This window comes from Heptranchias perlo, chromosome 19 (assembly GCF_035084215.1).
Source record: "Heptranchias perlo isolate sHepPer1 chromosome 19, sHepPer1.hap1, whole genome shotgun sequence".
NCBI lineage: Eukaryota > Metazoa > Chordata > Chondrichthyes > Hexanchiformes > Hexanchidae > Heptranchias > Heptranchias perlo.
The window spans coordinates 32,787,515-32,814,695 of record NC_090343.1 but is presented as its reverse complement, the minus strand read 5'-3'; the positions used below and the strand labels follow the sequence as shown (position 1 = coordinate 32,814,695).

Here is a 27,181-nt window from a genome sequence, read left to right as displayed (position 1 = left end):
TATATTCTTAAATTTGCATTAATCAGGTATAAAGATAAGTAATAGAGTGTGCACTTCTGTACCTGCTGTCTTCACACTTTCACTAGCATATAGGTTTTCTGCGACGGACCAACTTCCAGTATAAAGCACAAACCATGGGAAATATTACTGAGATGTGCTAAAAAAATTCTTGGAAATGTGGGAAAATGAACTTTAAAAAAATGTCGGCTCTTGCTGTTTGTTATAGAGTAATTTAAATCTGAAATCCTGTGTGTGAACCTTTGTACTTCACTTTAAAGAGTAGAGTGGATTTCCATTCAAAATTGACTTCCGAATATATCATCTATAAGAACCAAGATTTCATGTTCAAATATTACTACATGAATTCTATGCAGCATAGTTTGCTTATTTGTAACTGTATTTGACAAAAATATCAAATAAGAACTAACACTAGTCATCATGGCAAAAATGTATTATCGCTAGCTATAAAATGAATGGAAATGATTGTAATCTAAGGGAGACAAAACATATCCTTGTTTCGTTGTGTGGTATCATCTTAACAGAAAGAAATGAATTTCACTGTAATATAATTAGGAAACTGTTTCTTCTGCCCTCCAATATTCTCTTCTCCTGTCCTCAACACTGACTCTTGCTGAGGTACGATTCCAGCCGTATCTCCTCGAGGTGACCATTTTTAACGTGTGAGCCTGGACAATGAACCCTGGCTGGATATTTGACCATTTGAGCATTGTGACCCAATCCTGTCTACAGCCAATGCCACACACATGTGATGTCCAGCTGAGGCATCCAACTGTCATGTTGGCTGAGGTTAACTAACTCAACACAGACAAAGGATTGAAACTGGAACCTTCCTAGTTTCTACAACTTAGCTTCACTGAACAGGGCCTTTACCCCCATCAGGGGATCCTGGGCCCACCAAGGCCTCAGGACCACAGAAAAACATGCTTTAACTAGAAACTTTAATAATGAATTTTAAAATTAATAATAGACAAATACCTGTAATGTACTGGAAAAGTTGAGGGAAAGACAAGCCTGTAGGCCAAATCCTTCAACTAGCCTAGTATCCTCAAATCCTTGGTGCAGTGCAGGCAGAGTCCATGCTCACTATTCAGTCGCACTTTTTGCACTACCTTGCTTTTCTGAACCTTTATGTCTTTGAAATATTAGTGTTCTGGAAAATTTTTGACTGGCCTGACAAAGTGAAGCAGTTGATTGGTTTATATTATCTTATACGTTAGAACATTTCATGAGGCTGGCTTCAATCTGGCATGACTGACGTCAATTAAAATTGCGCTCAGAGTTTGTGTGCCCTCAGTGACTCAGCAATTAAGTAACCACATGTGTTACTGAGCTGTATAGATGAGGGGAGCTAAAGGTTTATGCTGAGTTAGTTGATTTCGACTGTGACCACACCAGAGACACTATAGGGGTGATTTTAAACCCCAAGAACGGGTGGGTTGGGGGCGGGTGGGAGTTGAAAACTGTTTTTTTTGGTTCGCGACCGCAAATTTTTTGTACTTTGCATTTCCAGTGGGAAGCCTGTACTTTTCCGTGCCGACGTTAAACCCGGAAATAAAGCTGGGTTGTGGTTGCGACCTATAGAACAACTGTTTTCAACTCCCATCTGCCCCCAACCCACCCATTCTTGGGATTTAAAATCACCCCCTATAATTGGCTAAGTGTCTCTTGGCTACGGAGGAGGAATAATCAGCCAGGATTCCAATTCCTGCTGTTTGGATATCAGATGAGAACACGATTAAGCATGGCTGTGAAATCCTCCATGGTTGAATAGCCTGCTAGCACTCACTATCTAAGGATGAAGAAAGCACCTTTTTTGGGGTGGGGGTGCAGAGAAAGAAAAAAGTGTTCAGCCATTCAGAACACTACGGGCTATAAATTGGGCCGTGTAGCACCCATTTTGTTGGCTCTACGCAGCCTCCTAAGGACCCGAAATAGCATCCGGAATGTGTGGGCACGCTTCGAGCGTGACGTGCTCCAGACACCATCTTGGCAAAGGCGTTTGCGCACGCGCAGATAATGAACACCAACAGCATGTAAAGTAGGGAGAATATGTGTCAGATTAGTGTGCAACGCTTATTTAAAGGGACAGATACGACTTTGGAACTCAACACTCCAGCCAACACACTGTCTTAACCACACACAGCTGAACAGGTCGTAGACGGCCTGGAGGGCCCCTCCCCCCCCCCCCCCCCCCCCACCAGTGCTATTTAAAGGGATCATGTAGGTGTTGCAGGTTCGCTGCTGGTACAATTGCATGTGTTTGTTGAAGCTTCCTATACTCAGAGAGTTGCAATAGTATATAGAGAGTGGTCTGGCAGGTCCTGCATTACTGGTGGTGGCATTTACAACAGTGTGCTGAACAAGATTTCTGGCAACCATGGGTAGCCTGCTGGGCTCCCGCTAGGCATTGAACATGACTGGGAGCAAGCACAGAGGCCACGCAGAGCAGTTCAAGCTGCAAGGTGAGGGAGGAGGCGCAGGGCACTGAGCAGGAGGCCATATCCAATGAGGGCCTTTAAGGACCAATTTTCTTACCTCAACCTGAGTGAAGATCAGTACGTCCGATGGCTGCAGTTCATAAAAGAGATCGTGATGGAGATATGTCAACTGCTGCAGCCACAAGTGCAGTCTCAGAGCAGGGCAAGGACAGCATTGCCTGTGGCTGTCAAGGTAACCGTGGTGCTGAACTTTTATGGCTGTGGATCCTTTCAGGCTGCTGCTGGCAATATGTGCACCATCTCACAGTTTGCAGTGCACTGCTGCATAAGGGAGGTCACTGAGACAATGTAAGAGCTGCGCAACAGATTCATAATGTTCCCGCTTGACTGAGAGAAGCAGAATGAGCAAGCACGAGGGTTTGCTCGCATTGCAGGCTTCCCCATGGTGCAGGGTGCCATTGACTGCATGCATATTGCCATGCGTGCTCCACATCTCAACTCGGCCATCTTCATGAACAGAAATGGGTTCCACCCTCTCCATGTGCAGCTGGTACACACAGCCAATCATGCAGGTCAATGCCTGCTACCCTGGCAGCAATCATGACTCCTTCATTACGCGGCAGTCCAACCTCCCACCTATCTTTCAACTGGCACGGCAAGTCAAAGGCTGGCTACTGGCCAACAAGGAATATCCCTCTTGAGGTGGCTCATGACTCTGGTCAGGAACGCATGCACACGTGCAGAGCAGGCATACAATGAGAGGCATGCGGATACACGAAACATCATCCAGCACACCGTAGGCACCCTAAAGCAATGCTTCTGCTGCCTGAACCGCTCTGGAGGAGCCCTGCAGTACTCAGCTGAGCGGGTGTCAAGATTTGTTGTTGCATGCTGCATGTTGCACAAACCTTGCCCTTATGAGAGGACAGCCCTTGTCACTGCCTGTCTGGCAAGACCCTGAGCCAGAGAAAGAGGCGGAGGAGGTGGAGGAGGAGATAGAGGAGGAAGTGGAGAAAGAGGCAAGGAGGCAACAAGGTGTACAGGCCCTGTCTGCCAGGACTCTGCATGCTCACCTCATTAATCAGTGATATCAGTAACCTCAACGACACCTCCCAAGTCACCAACAGTCCTACACTCCCCACCCATCTTCTCCCACATGACCATCAAATCATCCTCCTTATGATTACATGTTGCTTCCTCCCGCAGCTCATTGCATAAAAAAAAATACCACTACCAACTGCGACTTCAGATACAAATTTATAAACTTACACACAAAATCATGTATACAATTCACCTTTGTGCAGTCCCTTAGTGCCTGTCATTCGTGTGCCTTTACTTTTCCTAGTGCTCCTACGAGGTGCATCCCCAGTGGCTGGAGCATGGATGATGGAAGGCTGCTGACCTTCAATTGAAGAGCGTTCTGATGGCCGTGGAGGAGGACCTCGAGCAGCTCTGGGCTGGGAGGGCCCGGCCTCACGCTGCACCATCTTGGCCTAGGCTGCAGCAGTCTGGCCTGGCTGGCTGACAGGCATTAGTAAGGGCACTGGTGGAGTGGCAGGGGTGGGAGCAGATGTCATCCTGAGAAAGGACTGCAGGCTCGACTGCCATGGTGTCACTGCCACTCTCCTGGGGCGGCGCCTCAGCAATCCTGGTGATCTGCTGGAGAACAGATTGCTGGACTGCTGTGATGCCCTGAAAGCCCCGTTCCAGAGTGGTACCCAGAGCCACGATTGCAGCAATCTGAGCCTGTAACGCAGCACTTTGAACTTCAAATGAAGCATGCAGACCCTTGATAACATCTGTTTGTGCTGCAATGGAACTGAGACATCAGTCATCGGACGCTGCATCATGGTGGGTTCCACAGGTGTGCTGATGGAGATGACACCCATTCCATGTGGGCAAGGATGGGCTCGAAGCTCTGCGCAAAGCCCTGTGCCAAGTTCGAGGTGGACTCCTCCATGCCTCTTGTCATTGTGCGCAGGCTTTCTGGCAGGCTTTCCAGTGCACCAAACATTTGGTTGTGTACGCCCATCAGCCGCCTTCTGTAGTCTGGCCCGTCGAAGTCATCATCTGACTCCTCGGCAGCAGATCTAGTGTGCAAACACACCCTCCAGCAAGCTGGCACCTGTGATATCCGTTCCCCACGCCCCGGCTCTTGCGCGTTTGTGCCCGGTGTCTCACCACGTCCAGATCCCTCCTCTAACCTAGCCTCTAAAGGACGCGCAGTGTCAGTCTCTGAGCTGGTAGATGCGAGTGTCAGATCAAGTGATGGCGCAGTTTCATTGTCAGTGTCCTCCTCCTCCTCCTTGGACGGTGCTGGCTCCAGTTCTTGGGTCTCTGCAATGTCAAAGGGAGATGGGTTGAGATGTGGAGCGGGGAGTGGAGAAAGTAAGGTGTGCGTGCTGACATCATCTGAGCACGTGAGTCAGAAAAGATTGTGGGTGAGGGAGATGTGGGAAACGAGAAGGAGGATTAGGAATGCAGAGACACCTCGCCTTCGATACCTCCAGCGGCCACGGCCGCAGCGACAGCCCGCCTAATGATCCCCAGCACGGTCTCCTCCATGGGGATGAGGACATGTAGACGTGCCTATCCTCAGTCCATTCCTTCCTGCTGCCGGCTGTTATGCACCACCTTCTCCTGCAAGACAGAGGGAAGTGTGTCAGTGAGTGTCCTACAAGACGTGCCTGTCATGGTCAAATAGCTGCCAGTGTGTGTGACCTGCGAGTTGTGGGTGTGTGGATTGCAAGAGTGGTACTCTGTGAGGGTGAGATGCAGCATCCAAAGTGCAGCAATGCGTAAGGGTGGGAAGTGCTTGTTGGTGGGTGGGTGATGGGGTTGTCGTGCATGGAGCAGTGGTGCAGTTGGTAGGATATGCCACTTGACATTTGCATTCACTCACCTTGACCACACGTGTCAAATCATTGAACTTTTTCATGCATTGCATCTAAATGCATACCCCAGGGCCACTTCCTCCCACTGCCTCCGCAGCTGGTGTCTGGAGGGTCTCCTGCCATCCTATGGGTGCAGGATGGCCCTCTGTGCGTCCACCTCCTCCACCAAGGCCTCCAGTGCATCATCAGAGAACCTTGGTGCACACTCTCTTGCAGATCCAGCCATTCCACTTGTCCTCCTCCACCAATTGCATTGACGCTATACCTCCCCTTTAAGAGGTGCAGGCTGCCTTTAAGAAGTGCTGGCCACGCCCCATATCGGGCCCCCTGCTGGAGCACTGAAGAGCGTAGGTAGCGCTGGCTGCACACACAAATCATAGAGATGAGCCAGCAGCACAAATCTCACGCAACCCCCGCGCCTGGATTCGGGGGTTATTGAATTTAACCCCCTACGTTTTCAAACACTGATTCAATGGCAGAGTGTATAAATATAGACCAATGTTATTTATAAACTAAAATTTGAATGCTCTCAAGGTTACAGAGGTCATTGCTTTTTATCAAATCAACTGAAGTTCATGTTTTAGTTTAGATTTATTTATTCTCACCATTTCTTTATCTGACAATTGTCTACCCTCCTCACAGTTTATGGGATACAGTTCAGAGAGCACTTGTTGAATTTCAGTACCTCACCCAAGTATCCATTATTCATGTGTGTGCATTTACATCAGTCAGTTCAACTATGAGGGCATCACAGCCGGGCTCAATCCTGTCCTCACCAGACGTCTGGACGCTCGTCCACTTCCAGCAGGAGTCACTGTATAGAGATCAGGTGCAGGATTTTCCCCTCCCCAAGTGCTAGCACCAATTTTTGTGCCTTTATCGCTATCCTAGCTGAGATCAGCTAACAGCACAGGCCAGGTGACCTGTGACTTCTTTGGTTTCTGTGGTACTGTAGCACACTGAATAAACTTAATTTTTTAAGCGCCCTTTATTTGGGATTTTGTTGTGCATGCTTTAAAAAAATAATGAAAAATATATGATTACATTGCCAAAAGAGAGATACAGTAACAACTGTATTTTAAATCCCACATCAGGGAATAAGATGCATATATAGAATGCAGGGTAATCACACATAATATTATAAACAAGAGGGCAAAGACTGTAGAATAAGACAGCAGGAGACATTTCATCATTCTTATTTCATTTTATTGCTTATTTTTAATTTATTTTAGTTTTTAAAAAAATATTTTTTTATATACTAGAGAAATCCTGTCAAATGTGGAAGGTTTCCGTGTTGGTCATCAAAAGTACCATCAGATTAGCCAATATGGCATTGCGTTTTTAAACTAATTTGGACTAATGATAGGCACAAGTTACCTCATCAGCTTGAGGGCTAAAACATATAATTTAAACATAAAGTTGGTTAGCCCCCTTCCTTATGAACTTTTCTTCCAGCTCCCCTTCCATTTTTCAGAGTCTGAATTAGCGCAACTTTGCTCTGAGGTATTTTTTTCAGTTTATTATTTGTTCACATCTTCAAGTAACTACGACAGGCCTTAGAATACCAGGGTGCTATCTGAAGGTTAGAAAAATATGGATACCACTGTCAGGTAACAGTTTACAAATTTATAAGCTTGCAAAATAATAACACAGTGTTCCTTTCTTTCAGAGGCAGAAAATGTTGCTGCTTCTCACAAAGGCATTCTTCCTCCTTCTGGGATTGGTTATCCAACTATGGATGTCTCCCACTATGGATCTCAGTCATGTAGCTCCATGGCATCTGCAGTATTAACTGGAGAACACATGAGTGAATATGGCCAAGTGGACAACAGAGAGTTCAAATGCTACCTGGAAACTGCAAAGCCCCCTGTGTCATCTGGAGTAGAAAGTCCAAGAATTGAGATCACACCATCACCTGGACTGTTTCACGTAACTCCACATGGAATCAGCTGTGGAGAGCAAACATATCATTCTCCCACTACAGCTCCTAGAGTTACTTTGCCTGTGCCAGGTTCTGAAAGCATTGTATATAGAGACCCACTCAGTCCAGCCAGCAGTGCCTCGTCCACAAGTTGGCATTCCCTTGTGTCTCATGAGTCAAACTGTTCCCATTATGGCATCTCCCCTCAGACATCTCCATTAACATCTCCATGCATCTCACCAAAGAATGGCTCAGAAGAATATCAAGGTCAGGGTGCTCACCATTCTCCAAGAACATCTCCTGTCAACTCCCCATCAACTCACATTGAAAATTGGCCAGGTGCAAGGTCACCATCCCCATCTCCCCGAACTGCTTCAAGATCTTCGTCACCTTGTGGAAAGAGGAGATATTCCTGTGACCACTCAAGAACGCCTTCTCCACAGGCTTCACCAAGAGTTATTGCAAGAGATGAACCCAATATGCATCCTTTTTCACATTCTGCAAGTCTTGCTGATGCAATGAGCAGTCTCACCACAGATACCAACAATGACTTAGGTGAAATGCTTCCAATAAAGGCTCGGATCATGGATCTTACTCCACCATCCTCCCTTAAAACTGACATGTGTAAAGGTGAAAAATTTGCTAGCTTTTCCACACTGAATTTCTCGGAGTTTTCAGGGCCCTGTCAGGATGTGAAGAAAGATGTTTATAGCGTTGACCCAGTTTTTCTGATGCCCCCTCTTCCTTTTCATTGGTCAAAACCCAAACCTCCCTGCAGGTGAGTTTTATTTTATATTCCAACTGTCTTAAAAAATCAAACAGAAAGGGTCATTTCACTTAGGTTCCAACTAATGCTCCAACAACTGTGTAAGATTCGTATTCATCTTCTATTGGAATCCTATCATAAAATCCCTTAAGTTCATACACTAATTTCTGATGAATGTGAAAAAAACTAAAAGCATTATTGATAGCATTTCTTGAATCTCAACAAATTGAAGAATAATACCAATAGTTTAAAAATGGAGGTTGGGGGGGGGCGGGGGACAGGGGGATTGATACCACGCTGACAAATCCAGATATACGAATGAAAGGAAGGACTTACTAAACCTGATATTGGTTTTCTACCATACCACATCCTGCAGAATCAGGTCATGACAACAGGTCAATGGGCAATAATGCAAAGCTCCAGTCAGTTCAGCCTGCTAATTTTGAAAATCCCAACCTGAGAGGTGCGCTAGTAGGTGTGCTAGTCCGCAGTTATTGGTGCAGATTATATATTTTTATTAGGCTGAGTGTTGGTGGTAAAATGTTAAAATAGTGGTAATTCTGCCCAAAACTATGTTAATCATGTAGAATACCGCTAGAAATGTCAGAATGCTTAACTGAACCTTATAATTAACGCTATGAGTTTGTAACTAGATTGTAAAATAACCTTTTGATGACATTTTACATTTCAACTCTCCACACAAAAATTGGTAGATCAGAGTTTGGCTGAAGATCGTTAAGAACAAATACTTTAGCTGACCAATAATTACAGGTATCCCATGTACTTGGAGCACTAGCTCACAGTAAGGGTCACTCACTGCAACTCCAGACGAGACATATGACTCCAGTACTCCATTATGACGAGGACAAGACTTGTATAACAATCAGGTACTGAACAAAAAGATGAACAGGAATGAATTTAAAGTAGTCCATTGTTAGAGTTATTCAAAAGGTTGGCAAGAAATTAGACAAGAAATAAAACAGCTAACTAAAAGTTTTATTTTCCCAAAGGTATTTAGATAGCACATTTAACTGAATTTTACAGGTCATCAATTGTTTGTAAAGACTTGTAACTTCAAAAGATAGTTTATAGATGTAAAAAAAAATGGACCTTTTGGGATTCAGTATTTGTGAGTTTTTTCAAATGCTGGATTTAAAATTTAGGGATTTTTTTTGGTGGGAGGATAGGATAGGTCACAGAAACACTGAAGTTATTTTTAAAATATTTCCACCATGCAACACTTTGTTGTGTAGTATTTTTTGTTCTGTTGCATCTGCTGCCATAGTGAATATGACAAATATATTAATTCAGTTACTGAGCTTGTTGCTCTTCACCTTCAGTGGCCGGTCCTACCTCAACATTTAAAACTTTGAAAACTGCTGAATTTTCCAATTCAGCAAGACTTCTGCAAATTGCTAACCACTTTCATCTCCTGCCTCACCCCTCCCCAGTCATGTTGAAGAGGATGAAGGAAGCAAGTAGCTTGTACTATTAGTATTTGCATTAGTATTCATTAATTTAAGCTGTCTAATTCCACAAGTGTAAGTGACTTCACCTGACGAAGGAGCAAAGCTCCGAAAGCTTGTGATTTCAAATAAAGCTGTTGGACTATAACCTGGTGTTGTGCGACTCTTTACATTTGTCCACCCCAGTCCATCACCGGCATCTCCACATAATTCCACAAGGATATAGAAATGCATAAAGTTCATGATAGCGTTGAAAGTGACATAGATGTAGATTTCCAGTGAGAAATACACAACCCACACTGCTTGTATGTGTTGCATTTTGTTTGAAAACTGTGGCCCCAATTTCTTGCAGTGATGACTTATCCAAAATATCATTGCAGCTGTGTTAGAGGGCTGCAAAGCTTGGCATTTTGGCGACCATAACATTTGTCAGCCATGGCTCAGTGATATCATTCTTGCCTCTGAGTCTGAAGGTCGTGGGTTCAAGTCCCACTCCAGAGACTTGATCACAAAATCTCGGCTGACATTTCAGAGCAGAACTGAGGGAGTGCTGCACTGTTGGAGGTGTCGTCTTTCAGATGTGATGTTAAACTGAGACCTTGTCTGCCCTCTCAGGTGGATGTAAAAGATTCCTCGGCACTATTTGAAGAGCTGGGGAGTTCTCCTGATGTCCTGGCCCACATTTATCCCTCAACCTGCACCTAGAACCAATTATCTGTCATTTACTTCATTGCTATTTGTGGGCCTTTGCTGTGTGTCAATTGGCTGTCCTACATTATAACAGTGACTACACTTCAAAAGTACTTCATTGGCTGTAAAACACTTTAGGACGTCCTGTGGTCATGGAAGGCGTTATATAAATGCAAGTTTTTAAAAAAAAAATACATAAAAATGAAAATTGTTGTCACATTCCATAATTGCAAACTTGTAATTACAAATATATCGCTTGTAATTAGACACCAGAAATTCATTGGTTCCACTTAGCATTAAGATTGAAATTCATCTACAGGTGCAGAAATATTAAGAGGTATCCCAAACCTACCTCCTTGCAAGGAATCACCGTAATCACCTTAAACCGCAACCTTGACCTCAACACTGATTGCGTTCACTGTTACGAGCACACAAACATACAAATTAAGAGCAGGAGTAGGTCCTTCAGCCCCTCAAGCCTGCTCTGCCATTTGATAAGATCACGGCTGATCTGATTGCGACCTCAACCCTACTTTCCCATCTACCTACTATAACCTTTGACACCCTTGTTAATCAGGAATCTATCTAACTCAGCCTTAAAAATATTCAATGACCCTGTCTCCACCGCTCTCTGGGGAAGGGAGTTCCACAGACTCACGACCCTCTGAGAGAAAAAAATTCTCCTCATCTCCGTCTTAAATGGGAGACCCTTTATTTTTAAACTGTGGTCCCTAGTTCTAGTCTTTCCCACAAGGGGAAACATCCCCTCAGCATCTATCCCTTCTAGTCCCCTCAGGATCTTATATGTTTCAATAAGATCACCTGTCATTCTTCTAAACTCCAATGTATACAGGCCCAACTTGTCCAACCTTTCCTCATAAGATAACCCCTTCATCCCAGGAATCAGTCAAGTGAACCTTCTCTGAACCGCCTCCAAAGCAATTATGTCCTTTCTTAAATAAATACGAACATACGAATTAAGAGCAGGAGTAGGCCATTCAGCCCCTCGAGCCTCTCGAGCCTGTTCACACATATCCCTGAATCCTCTTCTGAACTATTGGCCCTAAAATCACGTTGTTGTCTTAGTGAGCAGATCTTGGCACATGAGTAGTCAGCATATTCCATCCATTAAGATTATGGATGAGAATGGGTGGATTTTCTCCTTGGGTATCAATGGTCATACTATTGCACTGAAACTCTCCTCCTACTTTTAGATTAATAGCTTTGTTACTGCAGATAATCTTTAATAAACTCAGAGTACATTTCAAAACTCCGTATGTTAGGGACATAATTTGTTCTAAGCGTTTCTGTTTCTGTACAGGGCCAAAATTAAAATATTTCTAAAGCATGGTATAACTTTATTAGTAATAAAAATATCAATAATATTGAGAATAAAAAAGTGGAGTTGGGAACAATCTAAAGTTAGAGACAATGTTATACTGTATCTTAGTTTAATATCCTAGTGCTCGTAATTCGTTAAAAATGAAGCACAGTCGAATAAGGTGATCATTTTGTTTGTTCAAATCATGACTTGGCATTGGTTGAGGACACCACAAGAATTGTTTGCCATTGAGTCAAATTGTGAAGTAGATGGGGAAGTAAATTTGAGAAGAGAAATGACGGAATGTGAAACAGGAAACATTCCAACAAAAAAGATTGTTTTAGTGTAATGTGTGATAATACAACACACACAAAACGGGAGGTATTTTAACATCAAATCACTGTCCACCACAATATTATTAACACAAACTATAGACATCACAGTTCACGGACATCAGGATAATGAGACCTAATCTTTTGATGAACAGTATGGTATGTTTTAGGATACAAACTAACATGTTAGAACTTTACAATGCTTTTGGAATAATCTGTTGACAGCAATTCAGTGTAAATGAAATTCAAGCAGAAGCCATTTTTATTTTACTGATAGATAATACTGCATTGGGATTTGAGACTGTGTAGGCCCCTTTGCCAGATGAAAGTAGTTTCTGTTAGTCATTTGCCTCTTCAGGTATCCCTCCTCTAGTTCCAGCTTCATTCCCCTTTTACGGTGGGGGTGGGGATCAGGGCTGGGGCAGGTGGGAGACTTGCTTCTAGTGTGGCAGTGCTGCTCTGTAATTGGCTGAGTGGAAGCACGTGATAGCAGCTAATGATTTTTCTGCACTCCTTATGAAGACATTTCATGTTTATAGACATCGGCCCTTTCCAGCCCGTCATATACCAAAGACTTCCTGCGTGGGGCCCTGGTTCGGGTCTGCATTGTGCTATTCTGCAGTACAGCATCTGAGAACCCCAATGTATTGCACAGCCAACACACCCAGGAGAATCTTGTAAAATAGTTCCGATCAGTTTAAAAAAAAATATTGATTTTTGTTATTTATGCATTGATGTTTTGTAAAAATGACCAGACAGATAATTCTGAAAGTGGATAAATTCTAAAGAGCTTGATAAATCCCAGTGGTGCTGTTTCCAGATACAGGAGGGGAGCAGGGATATAGGTTTGGGGTAGATCTGGGAACAGGATTTGAATGATAAGATGAGATGAATGGATTAAACAGCCTTTCTTCCTTGCTGTCTTATATTATTAATCACACTGGTTATGCAGTTGTGGCAATGTTTTCTCATATGATTATGCTGCATGTGAGTTAGGGTGGCCTGCTCCAGGACTGAAGGAATTCTTGACCCTCACTTTCGCCATGAGATATTCTGTTTATATTACAGGCACATGGTTCCTGATAGAATTTTAGCATATTGCTATGTTAATTCTAATGACTTTTTGGCGCTACTTTATATTGTGAGTGTGAAACTGAACAGTGAAATGACATTACAGTTCACACAATCCCTATAGAAATAATTCTAATGATTCAAAGCTTGGGCTTCATTACTAGTAGGATGTTATCACCATCCCTATTTATTTCATAACCTTTTTTTTGTGTCTGGTGTGTCCATTAAGCCATTTTCCTGGATGCCAAATGCTTAAATGTCGATCAATCACATTCTAGGCAAATTAGCTGCCGTGGCTGCTTACATCGTTCACAAATAAAATCTATTGTACTGTTTGTTTCAATCGGTAAAAACAAGACAATATCCCTCCTGTGTTGCTAGAGGCCCCAGTTTAAGGATGCACCAGTTCCCTGTGCCATGAAGTGCTGGGATGTAGGTCGTTCCTGTCAGTTGTTAGGAGGAAGCACAAAGCAAGGGCAAGACTCTTCCCATAGGGGGCATTGGGAAAATTAGAATGTGAATGCACCTCATAGCAGAAGACTAATGAGTATATTGACAGAGGAAAAGGACAAGATTAGTCAGTGAATAGTCAAAAAAAACTTATGTATTTTCTAAATATTGGAACATGTATTTGTTTGACATGATGCAAGTAATTCTAATAATGGTTCCCATTTTTTTTTGTTTTCTTACAGCGTCCCTTCTCTCCCTCCTCTGGAGTGGCAGCTGTCGAGTCTATCAGGATCATATGAATTACAGATTGAGGTACAGCCTAAACCACACCATCGGGCACACTATGAAACAGAAGGCAGCCGGGGAGCAGTTAAAGCACCAAGCGGTGGTCATCCTGTGGTCCAGGTAATCCACTTAATTATGAAAGATAGTTTTATTTAGTACAAAAAACATAGAATTTCTTGCCCAGACATAACACTTGCAGAATTCTGGTCTAAGCAAACACTTTCCCCCAGTGATTTTTTGTTTTCATTTCTCAAGATTAATTTAATAGGCAATTAATTGTAATCAATTAATTGCCTATTTTCTGGCTGTAACACAGAGCAATTCAGAAATGCGCTCTTTAATTATTCTGTTCTAAGTATACCTGTAATGCATTTATCTAAGAGGCGTCTTGACTTCTTAGCCACAAACAAAATTCATTTCTTTTAAAAATGTTGGGGTGATTTTTCAACTGCTGGCCATCTGTTTTTCGCTGAGAAACGGGTATTCAGCAGTTGATTATTGGGGGCAGGGCAGAACCTTTCTCTGCCCCAAGGATGCCCAAGGCCCACTTGACACAGGCGGGCCTGTAAATAGGCACATAGCATCATGCCCACCTGGTTGTAGGACCCATTTACAAATTCCATGGTACAAATAGGCAGAACGTGCACCACACACACTCCATCCATTTGTACCAGGTGGTGAGCAGCATACCCACCGGTCCTTAAAGGGGCCACTGGAGACCATTCAAGAAAGGGCCTAGGAATGTTTTTGATGGGGATTTTTTGTGGGCCAAGATCACCCATGGAGCCACTGGATTTCCTGCCTGCTGGTATGGTGAACTGCCCGCTAGTGCTCATTGAGCACTTAGCAGTTCACCCGAATTATGCTGATGACGCCCAGATCATTTACAGGCTCAGGCCTCCCGACATTAGCTTCAGGTGAGCAGTGTGGCAACTCCGCTGACTTCACCACTATTTTGATTTGAAAATTCCTCCTTTTGAATCCAAAAATCACAATTTCGAACTTCCCATTTCTCTTGCGGTCTGTTTTGTGTGCATTCAAGCTCCTACCCACACTTCTGTGTCTTTCGGAATCTTTTGGTGCAGGTCTTTAACTGTGTTGAAAGCACGGCACAATTTTTTTAAAAAACACCATTGGACCATTGGGAAAAGTCTTACCAAATGCTAATGTTTTTCCAAAGGCTGCAGTTCCATCATGGGTTTTTCCTGTAATACTTTGTTTAGTGTTTCAGATGGATGTCAGAATTATATACTGATTTAGCCACTGATGTCTGTTTGAAATACTAACACTTCTGAACTCTGGATTGGCTCAGACATATCTTACATTTTGGTATGTAATTCAGAGTCCTGGTCAAAGTAGGTAGGGGAAAGTCACCTGCTTAGAGAAAGTAGACCTTGAAAATACAGAATGGAACATTTTCCCACTTTTTACACTCTGTCAACATCAGGTACTTCCCCTTAGGTATAGCATGGGTTTAATGCAAGATAAAGCCTCTTAACACTTTCCTTGACCCTAAACTTCAAAAGAGTATCTCCTTGGATAACAGTATGATATTTCCATTTCACTAGATACTTGTATCATCACTTATGAGATTTACTGCTAAATTAGGTTGTACCACAGACTCATGCTAGGCCGAAGTCAGTGAGATGCAGCGAGACGCCCTTTTAGGGCATGCAAATCAGCAAGTGTATATTAATGAGGTCCAGCCCTCAAAATGAATCTGGTCTCCCGCCGCAGGTATCAGGCATTAGGCCCGTGCGTTCTGTCAGTCAGCTACCCTGAAGCTAAAATTCCTCTTACTGCCTTTCTAAGAAACATTTAGTCAATAATCTGGAACAATTTGTTTTGAGAATGTCTCAATTATTGTGAAGAACACATCCTGACTCTTGCATTACTTCACCCAACCCCTAAATGTTTTAATTTTCTAAAAAAAATTCTCCCAATAGCAGAAAGTTCTGATATTTCCATAGCCTGCCCTTCATCTATTTTTGCATAGTATTTGGCTGCCCTCATTTTATTTATTTTTTGTGTGTGGGCTGCACATGAGCTGGGTTCGTATCCTTTGACTGTGATCTGTGGTTTTTTTCATCTTGATGCTTCTTCCTCTATTTTTTATATCTGGCCAGAAGACAGCATTTGGCAAACATAAAGCATGCGCAATCTTGAACAGCCTAGTGGTATTTGTTTTAAGGGACTGAAAACAATGTTATCATCCACCATGCACTTATTTGACAATAAAATTAGTTCTTAGAAAATATATATTTTTTAATTTTAAAAAGAGAAGCATTGATTTAGTTTTGACGAAAGTATCCATTGCATTTTGAGATGGGTGGAAACAAAGGATATCACATTTCCTGGTGGCATGATGATAGTGTGGCGCAGACACTTGTATTTATGCAGCGTGAGGGGGAGGGGGGATAAAACCACGTGATGAAAGAGGAAGTTGTTTGTGAGACGGTGATGAAACAAAATTTTAAGTGTGTTCAGGATAAAAAGGCGTATGTAAACATTCAAATGTGCCCACAGAGAATGATATACAAAGCAGTTTGGAAATAGAGTACAGTCATTTGGATTTTAATATAAAATAACTTCCTTTTAAATTTTTGCCTAGTTGGTTGTTATTTAATTACTATCAGTGACAAAATCAGCATAGGACTCTTATCATAAAAATCTTACAAAGTGCAGTTTTTGTTGATAAAACAGCAAAAAATATCCTATCTCTATAATAAATAGCTATGCACCATTAGTTAGACTTTATCCAGCACCCTTCAGCTCAAAGTATAAATTGCACCGTAACTTGCTGGAAGTGCGAGCTGGTAAATCTGGGACCTTAGTGAACGGTGGGACCAACAGTATATCTCCTTAACCAGTGAGATTTAAGGATTGAGAAAGAAACAGAGAAGGAGGGTGAATTGGCATCAAATCGGGTACAGAAAGAGAAATAAAGAGAGGGAAAGATTGGACCAAGAGAGAAAGAAAAAAGAGATAGAAAGGAAAAGTAAGACAAAAGTTTAAAAATTTGAAATTTCTAAAATCTCTAAGAAGAATTTACTACATACAGGAACGCAACTCAGCAGTTTAAATTGTTCCCTTTTTGGGCCGGAGAGGTTGATTGGCATTGCATTAACAATTATCACTTCATTAAAAGGGTACTTACGCTGTTAAGTTGGAGCTCTAACTTTCTGCAGCGATTTTAATGGGCAATTAATGTGCAAATCTAGCAAGTTCTTAAAAATAACGGGGAGGTTGATGGCGAGATGCTGATTGTGTGGAGCAGTGTAAATCGACCAGCAAGTCATGGAGAGTCGCAACTCAACAAAGAGCTATATCTCTTCTTTCCCTGAACTTGCTGGCTGATTTGCACCATTGTTTTTCCAGGAATATTTGGCCCTAAAGCTTGGTCAAAGAGGTAGGTTTTAAGGAGTGCCTTAAAGGAGAAGAGCGAGGCGGAGAGGTTGAGGGAGGGAATTCCAAAGCTTAGGGCCTAGAAGGCACGGCTTAGAATATGTGCTTAAGTCCTGAGAGGAATTGGAATCTATAACATTCTGACTCAAAGCTATGAGTGCTACCAACTCATCTAAGCTGCCACTCAAAAACAAATTTGGAAGCAGTCACTATAGGTTTTGTTCGATTTCCCCCAACCAAAAAAAAATCCTCACCAATGGCAAACATCACATCCTTCAATGCATAAATTATCTGCAGACTAGTGGGAAAATGTTTTCTTTGCATACAGTTTTGAGGCAGGTCTATTTGCATTATTTTTTATGCAAACAGTAGCCTTGTTTGTTTTATTTTATTTTTGTGCCCATTTTTCTGTTAATTTTCTACCCCAAGGCCGTTATTCCCCTGGAATACCCTTCAGCCTAAAGTCAGCAGGGTTGGAAATCAATGTCTTTTATAGTGCCACCCTCTTCAGTGACATCATGAAATGGGAACAGCTGCCCGGAGGATATCAATTCTCTGACCTCGGCTCAGTAAGCTGGCCTAAATTTGGCTAAGCTTGATCATCAGTAAAGCAGCTAAAAATGTTTGAAGTATGAAAAAGAAAGCAATTGCATCAATACAGGCACCCATCCATATCTGACAGCCAACAAGGCTTTATGCACTCTTCACATTTAGTTTCATAAGCATTATTAAAAATGCTGTGCTTTATGATATAAATATTGCATCAGAGTCAGTACTTTTTGCCATTCTGCTCATGGCCTTTTGATAAAGATGGACACCACATTATGGTAGACCGTAGGATCCTTGTGGTTATGAATCAAGCCACGGTTTACTGAATGATCGACTTCCTTTGTTTTTATTTTCTATAACATCACCTCATCCCACCACAGCTGCTTCTTGTCTGTCACTATGAATGACAGCTGTCTTGTGAATTTAAAAAAAATCTTAGCTCTTTGCTGTATTTATCTTTACTTTCCATTTCTACCCTTTTCATTCCATTAGTTCTGTGAAGTTGTTCAATGTTGCAGCTCATAGAAACGAGATGGAGAAATGGGTGTGTCATTGGGTTTGAAATCATTTTAGTACGAGTTATGCTGATGTCATTTGTAGGAAACGAGAGTTACCTAGAAACTGGAGATTCTTGTCCCTTGGCCTTGGAACTCTGAAATTCCTATATGGTGTTTTTAACCCCATAGGCTCTGAAATTCCTGCTAACTGTCTGGCAAGCACATATATTTCCTTTGCTGGACATCTGCAAACATCATCAGTAAAATTACAATGCTGAATATGTTTTTACTCAATTTACTCCCTTCCTCTCTTGAAATCAGTAGCTCATGCTGGGATATAATTTCCCTTGGCAGTCCTCCAGTACCTTGCCTGAATTGCCATTTTTCCTGTGTGAGCCTAGACGGTGAGTGTTAGCAGGCTGTTTCTCCATGGGGTGCGTCAAAGACAAGCCCAACCGTGTCCTTACTCAATGTTGATACATGCTTATTTTCCTGCTGGAGTCACGGTTATAACAAATGAGGAACAGGAGCCTAGCACCCTGTGGGATGAGGTGATGTTATAGAAAATAAAAACAAAGGAAGTCGATCATTCAGTAAACCGTGGCTTGATTCATAACCACAAGGATCCTACGGTCTACCATAATGTGGTGTCCATCTTTATCAAAAGGCCATGAGCAGAATGGCAAAAAGTACTGACTCTGATGCAATATTTATATCATAAAGCACAGCATTTTTAATAATGTTTATGAAACTAAATGTCAAGAGCGCATAAAGCCTTGTTGGCTGTCAGATATGGATGAGTGCCTGTATTGGTGCAATTGCTTTCTTTTTCATACTTCAAACATTTTTAGCTGCTTTACTGATGAACAAGCTTAGCCAAATTTAGGCCAGTTTACTGAGCCACGGTCAGAGAAATGTAGCGCCCAGCTGAAATGAAATGTTAAATATTTTACAGTACGTGGAAATGAGAATAAAATCATCGCACTTTTCCTAACAATCAGGTTACTTCACCATGAATTGTTGAAGATAATGTTTGTTATTAATTGGAACAAGTGACTACATCAGCAAAACCAACTATTTTACCGAAGCAATCCTTTCTTTTTCTATGACGTTAGTTTTATTGTAAGGCATTTCTCCCCTTTTCTTTGTTTGGGCCTTCCTTTAACGCTATCCATTCCTACCTGAAAAAGCAGGCTCATCACCTGCTCCTAAAGCTCCCCCAATATTGCTCTGAAATCACCTGGTTGGGGATATGCAAGACTGATCCAGGCAAGGTAAATCCCTCTCCAGTTTTTCTTTCTTTCCTGTTTGGATTGTCTGGCGTTCACTCGGTGGTTTCCTGCAGTGTCATGGCTAAGATTAGGAAGTCATCTTGGGGGTGAATCTGTGTCTCATTGCTGGTGACGTAAGCATAATCAGACTCCCTCACATTCTGTCACTAAGCCATCTTAAGGGGGATTTTTTTAATTTTAAGATTGTTTTAGTTAAACTCAGAGCAATTTAAGAAACATATTAAACAGCAGCATAAAACCTCATTATTCCCTTGTCTCATGTCAGCCTTTCTTTAACAGAATTTAATAAAAGAAAATACAATCTTTTTTTTTAACTCATTTCATGAAAAGTTGGAGTCAGACAAGAAACTAGAGACTATTATCCTTGGATTTCATGAAGTAAGCTAGGAAGTTGTTTTTGGCCCACTTTTAAAGGTGGGTCCGACATACCTTTTATTGAGTTCAGATGTTTGCCCCATAGAATTAATTTGTTCAAAGGATATTCATTGACATATGACATTGGAAAATGGCTCCTTTAAAGCTGAGCGCACATAGTCTCCAATGCCGGGTTTGTATTCCAGAAACCACCTACACTAGGTTTGCACAAAAAAAACAGGCCAAGTGGAACGGAAGAACATGACATCACCGATGAACCCTTTCCCCCTTCCCCACCCCCAGGTTAGATTATTTAGATATCTGTAAAATATTCAGCATTTTACGAAAAGAAAATGCAGAGAAGTTTCAGGAAAGCCCCAGCTATTTTGAATGGAAGTTGATTGAAACCCAAATGTAAATTGAATCTAATAAACTCCAACTATTTATAGCCACTTGGATGGTGTCAGATGTGCCCTAGTAAAGCTCACAGGAACTACTTGTCCTGCAGAGCATACCTTCAAGGCATGGCAAGTATAAACTGTGTCTAAAAACATTTGTAAACAATTTTACAACACCAAGTTATAGTCCAGCAATTTTATTTTAAATTCACAAGCTTTCGGAGGCTTCCTCCTTCGTCAGGTGAACGATGTCATTTTCACAGGAAGCCTCCGAAAGCTTGTGAATTTAAAATAAAATTGCTGGACTATAACTTGGTGTTGTAAAATTGTTTACAATTGTCAACCCCAGTCCATCACCGGCATCTCCACATCTAAAAACATTGGCACTGGTGATGAACCACAGCTCAGGTCTGTTACCCACTTCCCTCAAATCCATCTTTTGCTTCAGAGAGAACATTTCATTTTAGTGTAATTTAATTTGATGATTCCAACATCAATGTACTGACAAAAAAAATGCAATTATTTGGAGTTGCATATTATAAGAAGAATTCCCTTTCTGATACTGTTTGACAAATGCTAGTGTTGGGTTTCTACAGGCTGAGACTTGTAAAGGCTAAGAGCAAGAATGCTCTACAACACTGCCTTTCTGCATAAAAACCACGCATGGTGAAGGGGGTCTTATAAAAGGGGAGTTTTATATAGATCCTTGGTTAGAAATGCTTTTCTTTATTAGATAAATAATGACTTAGTGAAGAATACTCAGTGCATTGGAGATCACGTATATCAGAAAGTGTTAGATTGAGGAGTTACTGTACTAGTACCAGCTTCAAATGACAGACCTGCAACCTGTAGAGACACTGTTGCAGTTGAGTAAGATGTGGGGAGAGGGGTAGTCTGAACCCCCTCCCATGCCTACTTCATTATATTCTAGTGGTTAGTACTTCTTTCCAAGTTGGTTGTTTTGTCACTCCAGTATGCCCCCCCCCAAAAAAAACCCAGAAGCCTTTGTGGTAGACTGATTAAATAATTGGAAGAGGTTTAACTAATTTAGTTATTTCAGTGATGTGGAAATACCTCCAACATAGTCCATAATAATAGGCCATTAACTTTATTAAACTTGTAGGAAGATTTAAGTATTAAAAAAGCAGGAGTTATTAAAAGATCTATATGGTCTAATGTGGCATTAAAACCAAAAAATTTCAATCTGGTTGTAATGCTATATGAGGCTTATATGATCGTTAAACCTTTAAATCAAGAACTTATTGTACATTATTTAAAAAATTGGAAACGACAGTACTGACATTGTTCAGATATTGAACTTGAGAACTCAAAGGACATTGCTGCTTTCATCCCAATTTCCCATTGTATCATGCAGAGTTATTCAGCAATGTAATTAGTCAAGAGCCATGCAACATGTGATATTTAAACTCAGTTCTAAAAACATCATACATTTGTTGTTTACCACGTCTTGAAGTTCCCTCGGGAGGAACAGAACACAACAGTAGTAGATAAAAATAAATGCGGCTCTTTTGCAAATCATTTGCATTATGTTGTTACATTACTCAGGCAGCATTCATACTTTGCTACCAAAGTTTAGAAGCACCACACCTTTTTATAACAACAGAATGAAGCATGCTATCCTCAGTACTACAGTTTGCAATTGTTCTCGGTAGAAAAGGTCTCAAAACAAGTTTATATTTGGTTCCCATCTTCAACAGTGGCTGGAATCAGACGAGCAAACAAAATTTTTTCATTAAAAATAAACCTCAACGAAGCAAAGTTCTCCCTTATTGCAGCTTAACCCCCCACCCCCCCTACACTTAATTTGGAGAGAAACCCTCTCCCCATGTAACTCTTGAAATTGAAGTCGTGTGGAAGCTGGAAGTCAAGAATTAAGTTAAGACGCAATTATCATGTGAACTAGATGCTTCATGCTCAGCTATAAATATGTGTGTATATGTTTATATATAATTTAAATTATATAGGAATTATTCTCTCTGGATTCTATTTAACCATATACAGTAATGACCAATTCTTTAATTGGAAGGTTGGGTAATAGAAGCCAATCATTTATGAGGTAGTTACTTGATGGAATACTTAAGAATGGTTTGAAAATGAAGGCACATTCAGAGGGAGATAATAATTGTAAATGTAAAAATTAACTAATGTGCAGCTTTGCAATTAAAACACACAAGTACTGTAGTAAGCTTTAAATGAGTGCCCAACTTACAATACCAATCATATGATGTGCACATCACATGGCACATTTCCTTTGCAGATTTGTAAAATAAGGCACTGTTACATTAATGGGCTTTTACTAACCTTCTTACCCTAGATTATTTTGGTTCTCATATCTTAGGTTGCTCTCATGGGTGAGTCCCTACTCCCTAAACTTTTGAGAGCCTGGAGATGTCGTTAAACTTTTGGTAATATGCCCAAGGAAACGAACAGCAAACCCTGTTTGAAAATTGCTTTAGGCACTGGATTATAAGATCCCACTTCAGTCTTTGAAAGTGGTAAAGCATCACATGAGACATTGTTTAAATTTTTAAAAATGAAACAAATTCATTAAATGAACAATTGAACAACAGTGACATAATGCAGTTATATATTTACAATAGAAAGTCTGTTATCTATCTTCTCATCTCGACAAAATAGTAAAAGATTGCAAAGTTAAGAACTAATGTAATCTTTTTTAATCACTTTAATTACACATACTATTTATCCTTCAGGAATAGCAACCTTTTCTCTTAGCTTTTCAAACAACCCCTTGCCACCTTTGAGATTTCAAGGGCTACTTTTTTCAAAGGATTTTCCAACTGCCCCTTGTTGACCAGAAACATGCTTTTATATCCCAGAAAAAAAAATTACCAGGGCATCCTGGATTTTGAATATCTGGCCTCTCAAATTTAAATGAACTATCAGTCAAATATAAAATGAACCAATCACAAAGTGTATATATTTCAAAATTGTGTATTAGACTGCCTCTCAAATCTGTTACCAGGGTAATCACAACAACAAACCTCGGAAAATTGTATCAGGGTAGTCCTGGTATAAGATTCTGCCTTCGCTGGCTGTTAAACTCCCTCCACAATGATTTGGTTTTAAAGAGATAGTCATTAAATTAAAAATTTAGACAAAAAATGTATCATTTATGTCACAGGCACCTACAGCTTGTTTTCTGTCAAGTAGTTTCATAGCATCTTTCTGCGAACCATTGTACACAGATTTATAGTGCAGTGAAGGCGTCCTGGGTTTAAAGTAGACAGATGAGGGAGATTTTCCTCTTCTCTGCTCCTGGAAAATTGGCGCTCTCCAGGTGCAGGGAAGAGGGGGAAAAAAGGGACAGGGACCCATTTGACCAGGTATCTATCCCCATTGCACTGGATCACTAGGTCTTCCTCAATGTGCATAACTGGACCTGCACAACTTTTTTTAAAGGTTAAAAGTTCATTGAAAGGATGAAGAAGAGAACAACCAGAGTTCATTGAATTGACTTCAATGGAAATGAAAATCGAATGATCCGATATCGCCCGTTTACAATATTGCCCAAAGATTTTATTGATGTTTACTGCTCTGCCTTTAATGATGTAACATTATTGTAATAAGAACATACAGAAACATGGAATGCGAAAAGTATAAACAGCTCTTCAAGTCAGCTCCTACCACAGACCATGTACAACGTACCTTATCATGGCCTCTACCTCTCCTCCTCATGTAATTACTCCCTGATGTCCAAAGATAATTGAGCACAACTCATGTATTCATGCTCACATCTCCACTATTCAGGCTTGGTCTGATGTCCTCCACAGACATAATAACCCAACCCCAGCAGCCCCAACTTCTTAGGGGGGAAATTGCACAATGTTATTGGTGCAATGACAGACAATGGTGGTGGGGGGGGGAGGCAGAAAATGGGGCAGAACACAAATCTGCATGGTTTCTGTCACTTTTCAACTGCACATGCAATTCCAATCCGGTGGGGGGAGGGTGGGGGGCATCCACTTCTGCCTGTGCCGCTTATGTCCTGGCAGCAGTTTATGAGCATGGCTGGGGGTGTCTGTGGATTCAACCAGGAATCCCACCAGATACGCCTTGTTTGGCAAAGCCAATTCTATATCTGCAGCTGAGAGCATGCACTGGTTCCGTTCTGGGCCCCAAAGTTCAAAAAAATAAAGGGAGAGTTGATCCCAGAGGGATCGATTGCCATTGTAATGGGGGCTAATATCGTGGGAGAGAACTTTAAAAAAAATATTGTGCTTCTTTTCATCTTCAGCTCAATCAGCCTCTAGTTCCTCATCTCGGATTACCCTGACTTCATGGGGTGGGCACTACAGGTATGGGAGCCTGCCCCTGTTATTTACATGACCGCTCCCCAGGATTTGGGATGCGAGGGCACTGTTTGAATTTATAGGCTGTGTACTTTAGCCTCAATTTAGGCATGTTAATATCAATCCTGTGTTTTCTGGTTCTGTTCTCACTGTCTCAGTTAAATAAATTGTTTATATTTACATCACCTACGCTTCCCAGCCTTCTAAAGACCTGGATCATGTTCCTCTAAATCTTGTTTTCTCCAATGAAAATCAGTTCAGCACTTCATGTATCTCTTCATAACTTGGTGTCTTATGTTCCAGAATTAATCTAGTCCATCTTCCCTGAAACTTCTCCAGTGAATCAATGGGCATTTGAAGAGATAGTGCAATCCCAAGATAGCCTCACCAGTGATCTATAGAAGAATGTAACCTTTGCTTTCCTCCAGTATTCCCATTCACAAAGTATTTATTTATTAACCATTTTACCAAGGCATTCTAACAAGTCTGAGCTTTAGTAAAATTTTACCAATTATTTTTTGTTCTCTATAGTAATGGCCCAATTCATTTTGTCAAGTCCTGAGGAAAATCAGCTGTTACACCCTAAGATATCAAAAAATGTGTATTATATGAGTGGAGCTTTGGGCAATAGTGATACCAATATTGTAAAGGCAGATGAATCTTCATTATTGTTAAAAGAGGGACTATTTGCTTTGCAGATCTATATGACTATCTCAGCACAATCTGAGCAGCATTCACTGAAAACGCCGCAGGCTTTTACAGTTTATTTGAGCTGTCCATGTTTAATACTTGCAGTATTTCAGAGTTAGATGGTGAATGGAATTAGCAACCAGCCATTATCACAACAACAATAATAATTGCTATTCACTATCATCAGAAATTAATTGAGAGGCCCCTGGAAGAGTATATGAAAAATGTTGCATGTCTAAAGTGATTTGGATAGCTCCTAGGTTCTATTTTTATGACCTAGCCAGTGTAGGCCAACACACAAGATCAATTTCAGCCAAGTTTAGAAGTATCGAACTCGCTCTTTGCTTTCCTTATGTTTGTATGATTAACAGCACATATTGGAAAATCTGGGCATACACCCCTCATGATTTTCCGACCATTAATGGTGTGATATGTGCTGTCAGTGGGCAAGGCTCCCCACCAACAGGAGAGTTGAAAAATTACCCCTTATATTTACCTTGATCATTTGATTGTACAGCTGAACAAAGTTGTGATTTGCCTCTCGTATAGTGATCAAAATATAGTGACAACAGTCAACAAAATAAACATTGTTTAAATCCCAATATGGCAGTTGGAGAATTTGAATTCAGTTCTTTTTAAATCTGGAAATAAAAAGCTGGTATCAACAAAAGTGACCATGAAACTATCAGATTTTTGTAAAAACGTAACTGGTTCACTGATGTCCTTTAGGGAAGGAAACCTGCCGTCCTTTCTCGGTCTGGCCTATATGCGTCCCCAGTCCTACACCAATGTGGTTGACTCTTAACTGCCCTCCGAAGTGGCCTAGCATGGCACTTATTTTTTTTTATCAAACTGCTACAAAGAAAGCCCACCATCCCCAACAACCTTAGGGCAACTTGGGATGGGCAATAAACGCCAGCCTTGCCAACATCCTGAGAATGAATTAAAAGGAGAAATACTGAATAAATGGCAGATTCTGAGTATATTGGATATTGCACTACTAATACGTTAAAAAAAGAACAGTTACTCACATGGGAGTTGGAAAATAAAATAGAAGCTGGTTAGAATTTGCTACAAATTGTTGTTGAAGCTAAGTCCCTAAATTCTTTTAAAAGGGAATTTGATAGTTGCTCATAGGATATGGAGAACGAGCACAGAGTGGGATTAAATTTTGTGGCTCATGAGAGAAACTCATCAGTGCAGTCTTGATGGGCTGAGTGGACTGTTTCTGTGTTGTAACATTCCATGATTCTATGGTGTTGATAGAGGACATGAGCAGATAAAATTTGACTTTTGCTTCAGATTTATGCAGGTGCTCCAAAGCTGAACCCTAAATTAGATTTTGAGTTTCCTCAATGTCTTCAAGTCTCTTAAATTAAAGTGTGGATCACCAGAAATATAATCTATTAAGATTCAACCATCTGGATTGCAGTTAAACTCATGAGTGTTCAAATTTAGAATTTAAGACCAAGCCCTAGAGCTACCTAAATAAACTCAGTTGACATATGAAAATAAATCAGAATATTTGCCCTTATTTGCTGAAACCTAAAAGGATATTGAAAGTGTTTATTTTGTTGACTGATGTCACTCTATTTACCTATATTCTGCTTGTGGTGGGGTACACGTGAAAGCAATTTCCATATGACACCAGCAGGATTAAGAGTGCAATACGTAAGACAACATTGAATGCCTTTAGGCTGAAGGCGATTGCAGCTTTTGAAAGTGCTGCAGGGCTTGGCAGTGACCCTATTAAGAAAAAGTGCATTGAAGCATTTAAGTGCATTTTATTAAATGCACCACATCAGTACTTTAAGGAGGCTACAACACGCAAGAAGATGTTGTGCACATTCTGTTTGTTTCGGTGTTTAAGTACAGACTGCATAAGCTAATTGAGAAAGTCTCTGTTGTTTTAAAAGCAATAACAAGCTTAGGAGTGCTCATTAAACCATGATTCAAAACTGTTGTAGCCTATCTTTACCTACATGTGCAGCATCCTAAAAGGATTTAATG

General features: G+C 41.1%; 1 protein-coding gene across 3 annotated transcripts in view; it reads left to right on the top strand.

The window, feature by feature from the left end:
* nfatc2a (nuclear factor of activated T cells 2a) overlaps positions 1 to 27,181 on the top strand; it is a 172,137-nt gene that overhangs the window by 27,777 nt on the left and 117,179 nt on the right. For all 3 annotated transcript variants that reach the window (XM_068000600.1, XM_068000599.1, XM_068000597.1), the window contains exons 2-3: positions 7,023 to 8,052; positions 13,613 to 13,775. In XM_068000600.1, coding sequence (XP_067856701.1) covers positions 7,023 to 8,052; positions 13,613 to 13,775 — 1,193 coding nt within the window. The remainder of the gene's footprint in view (positions 1 to 7,022; positions 8,053 to 13,612; positions 13,776 to 27,181) is intronic.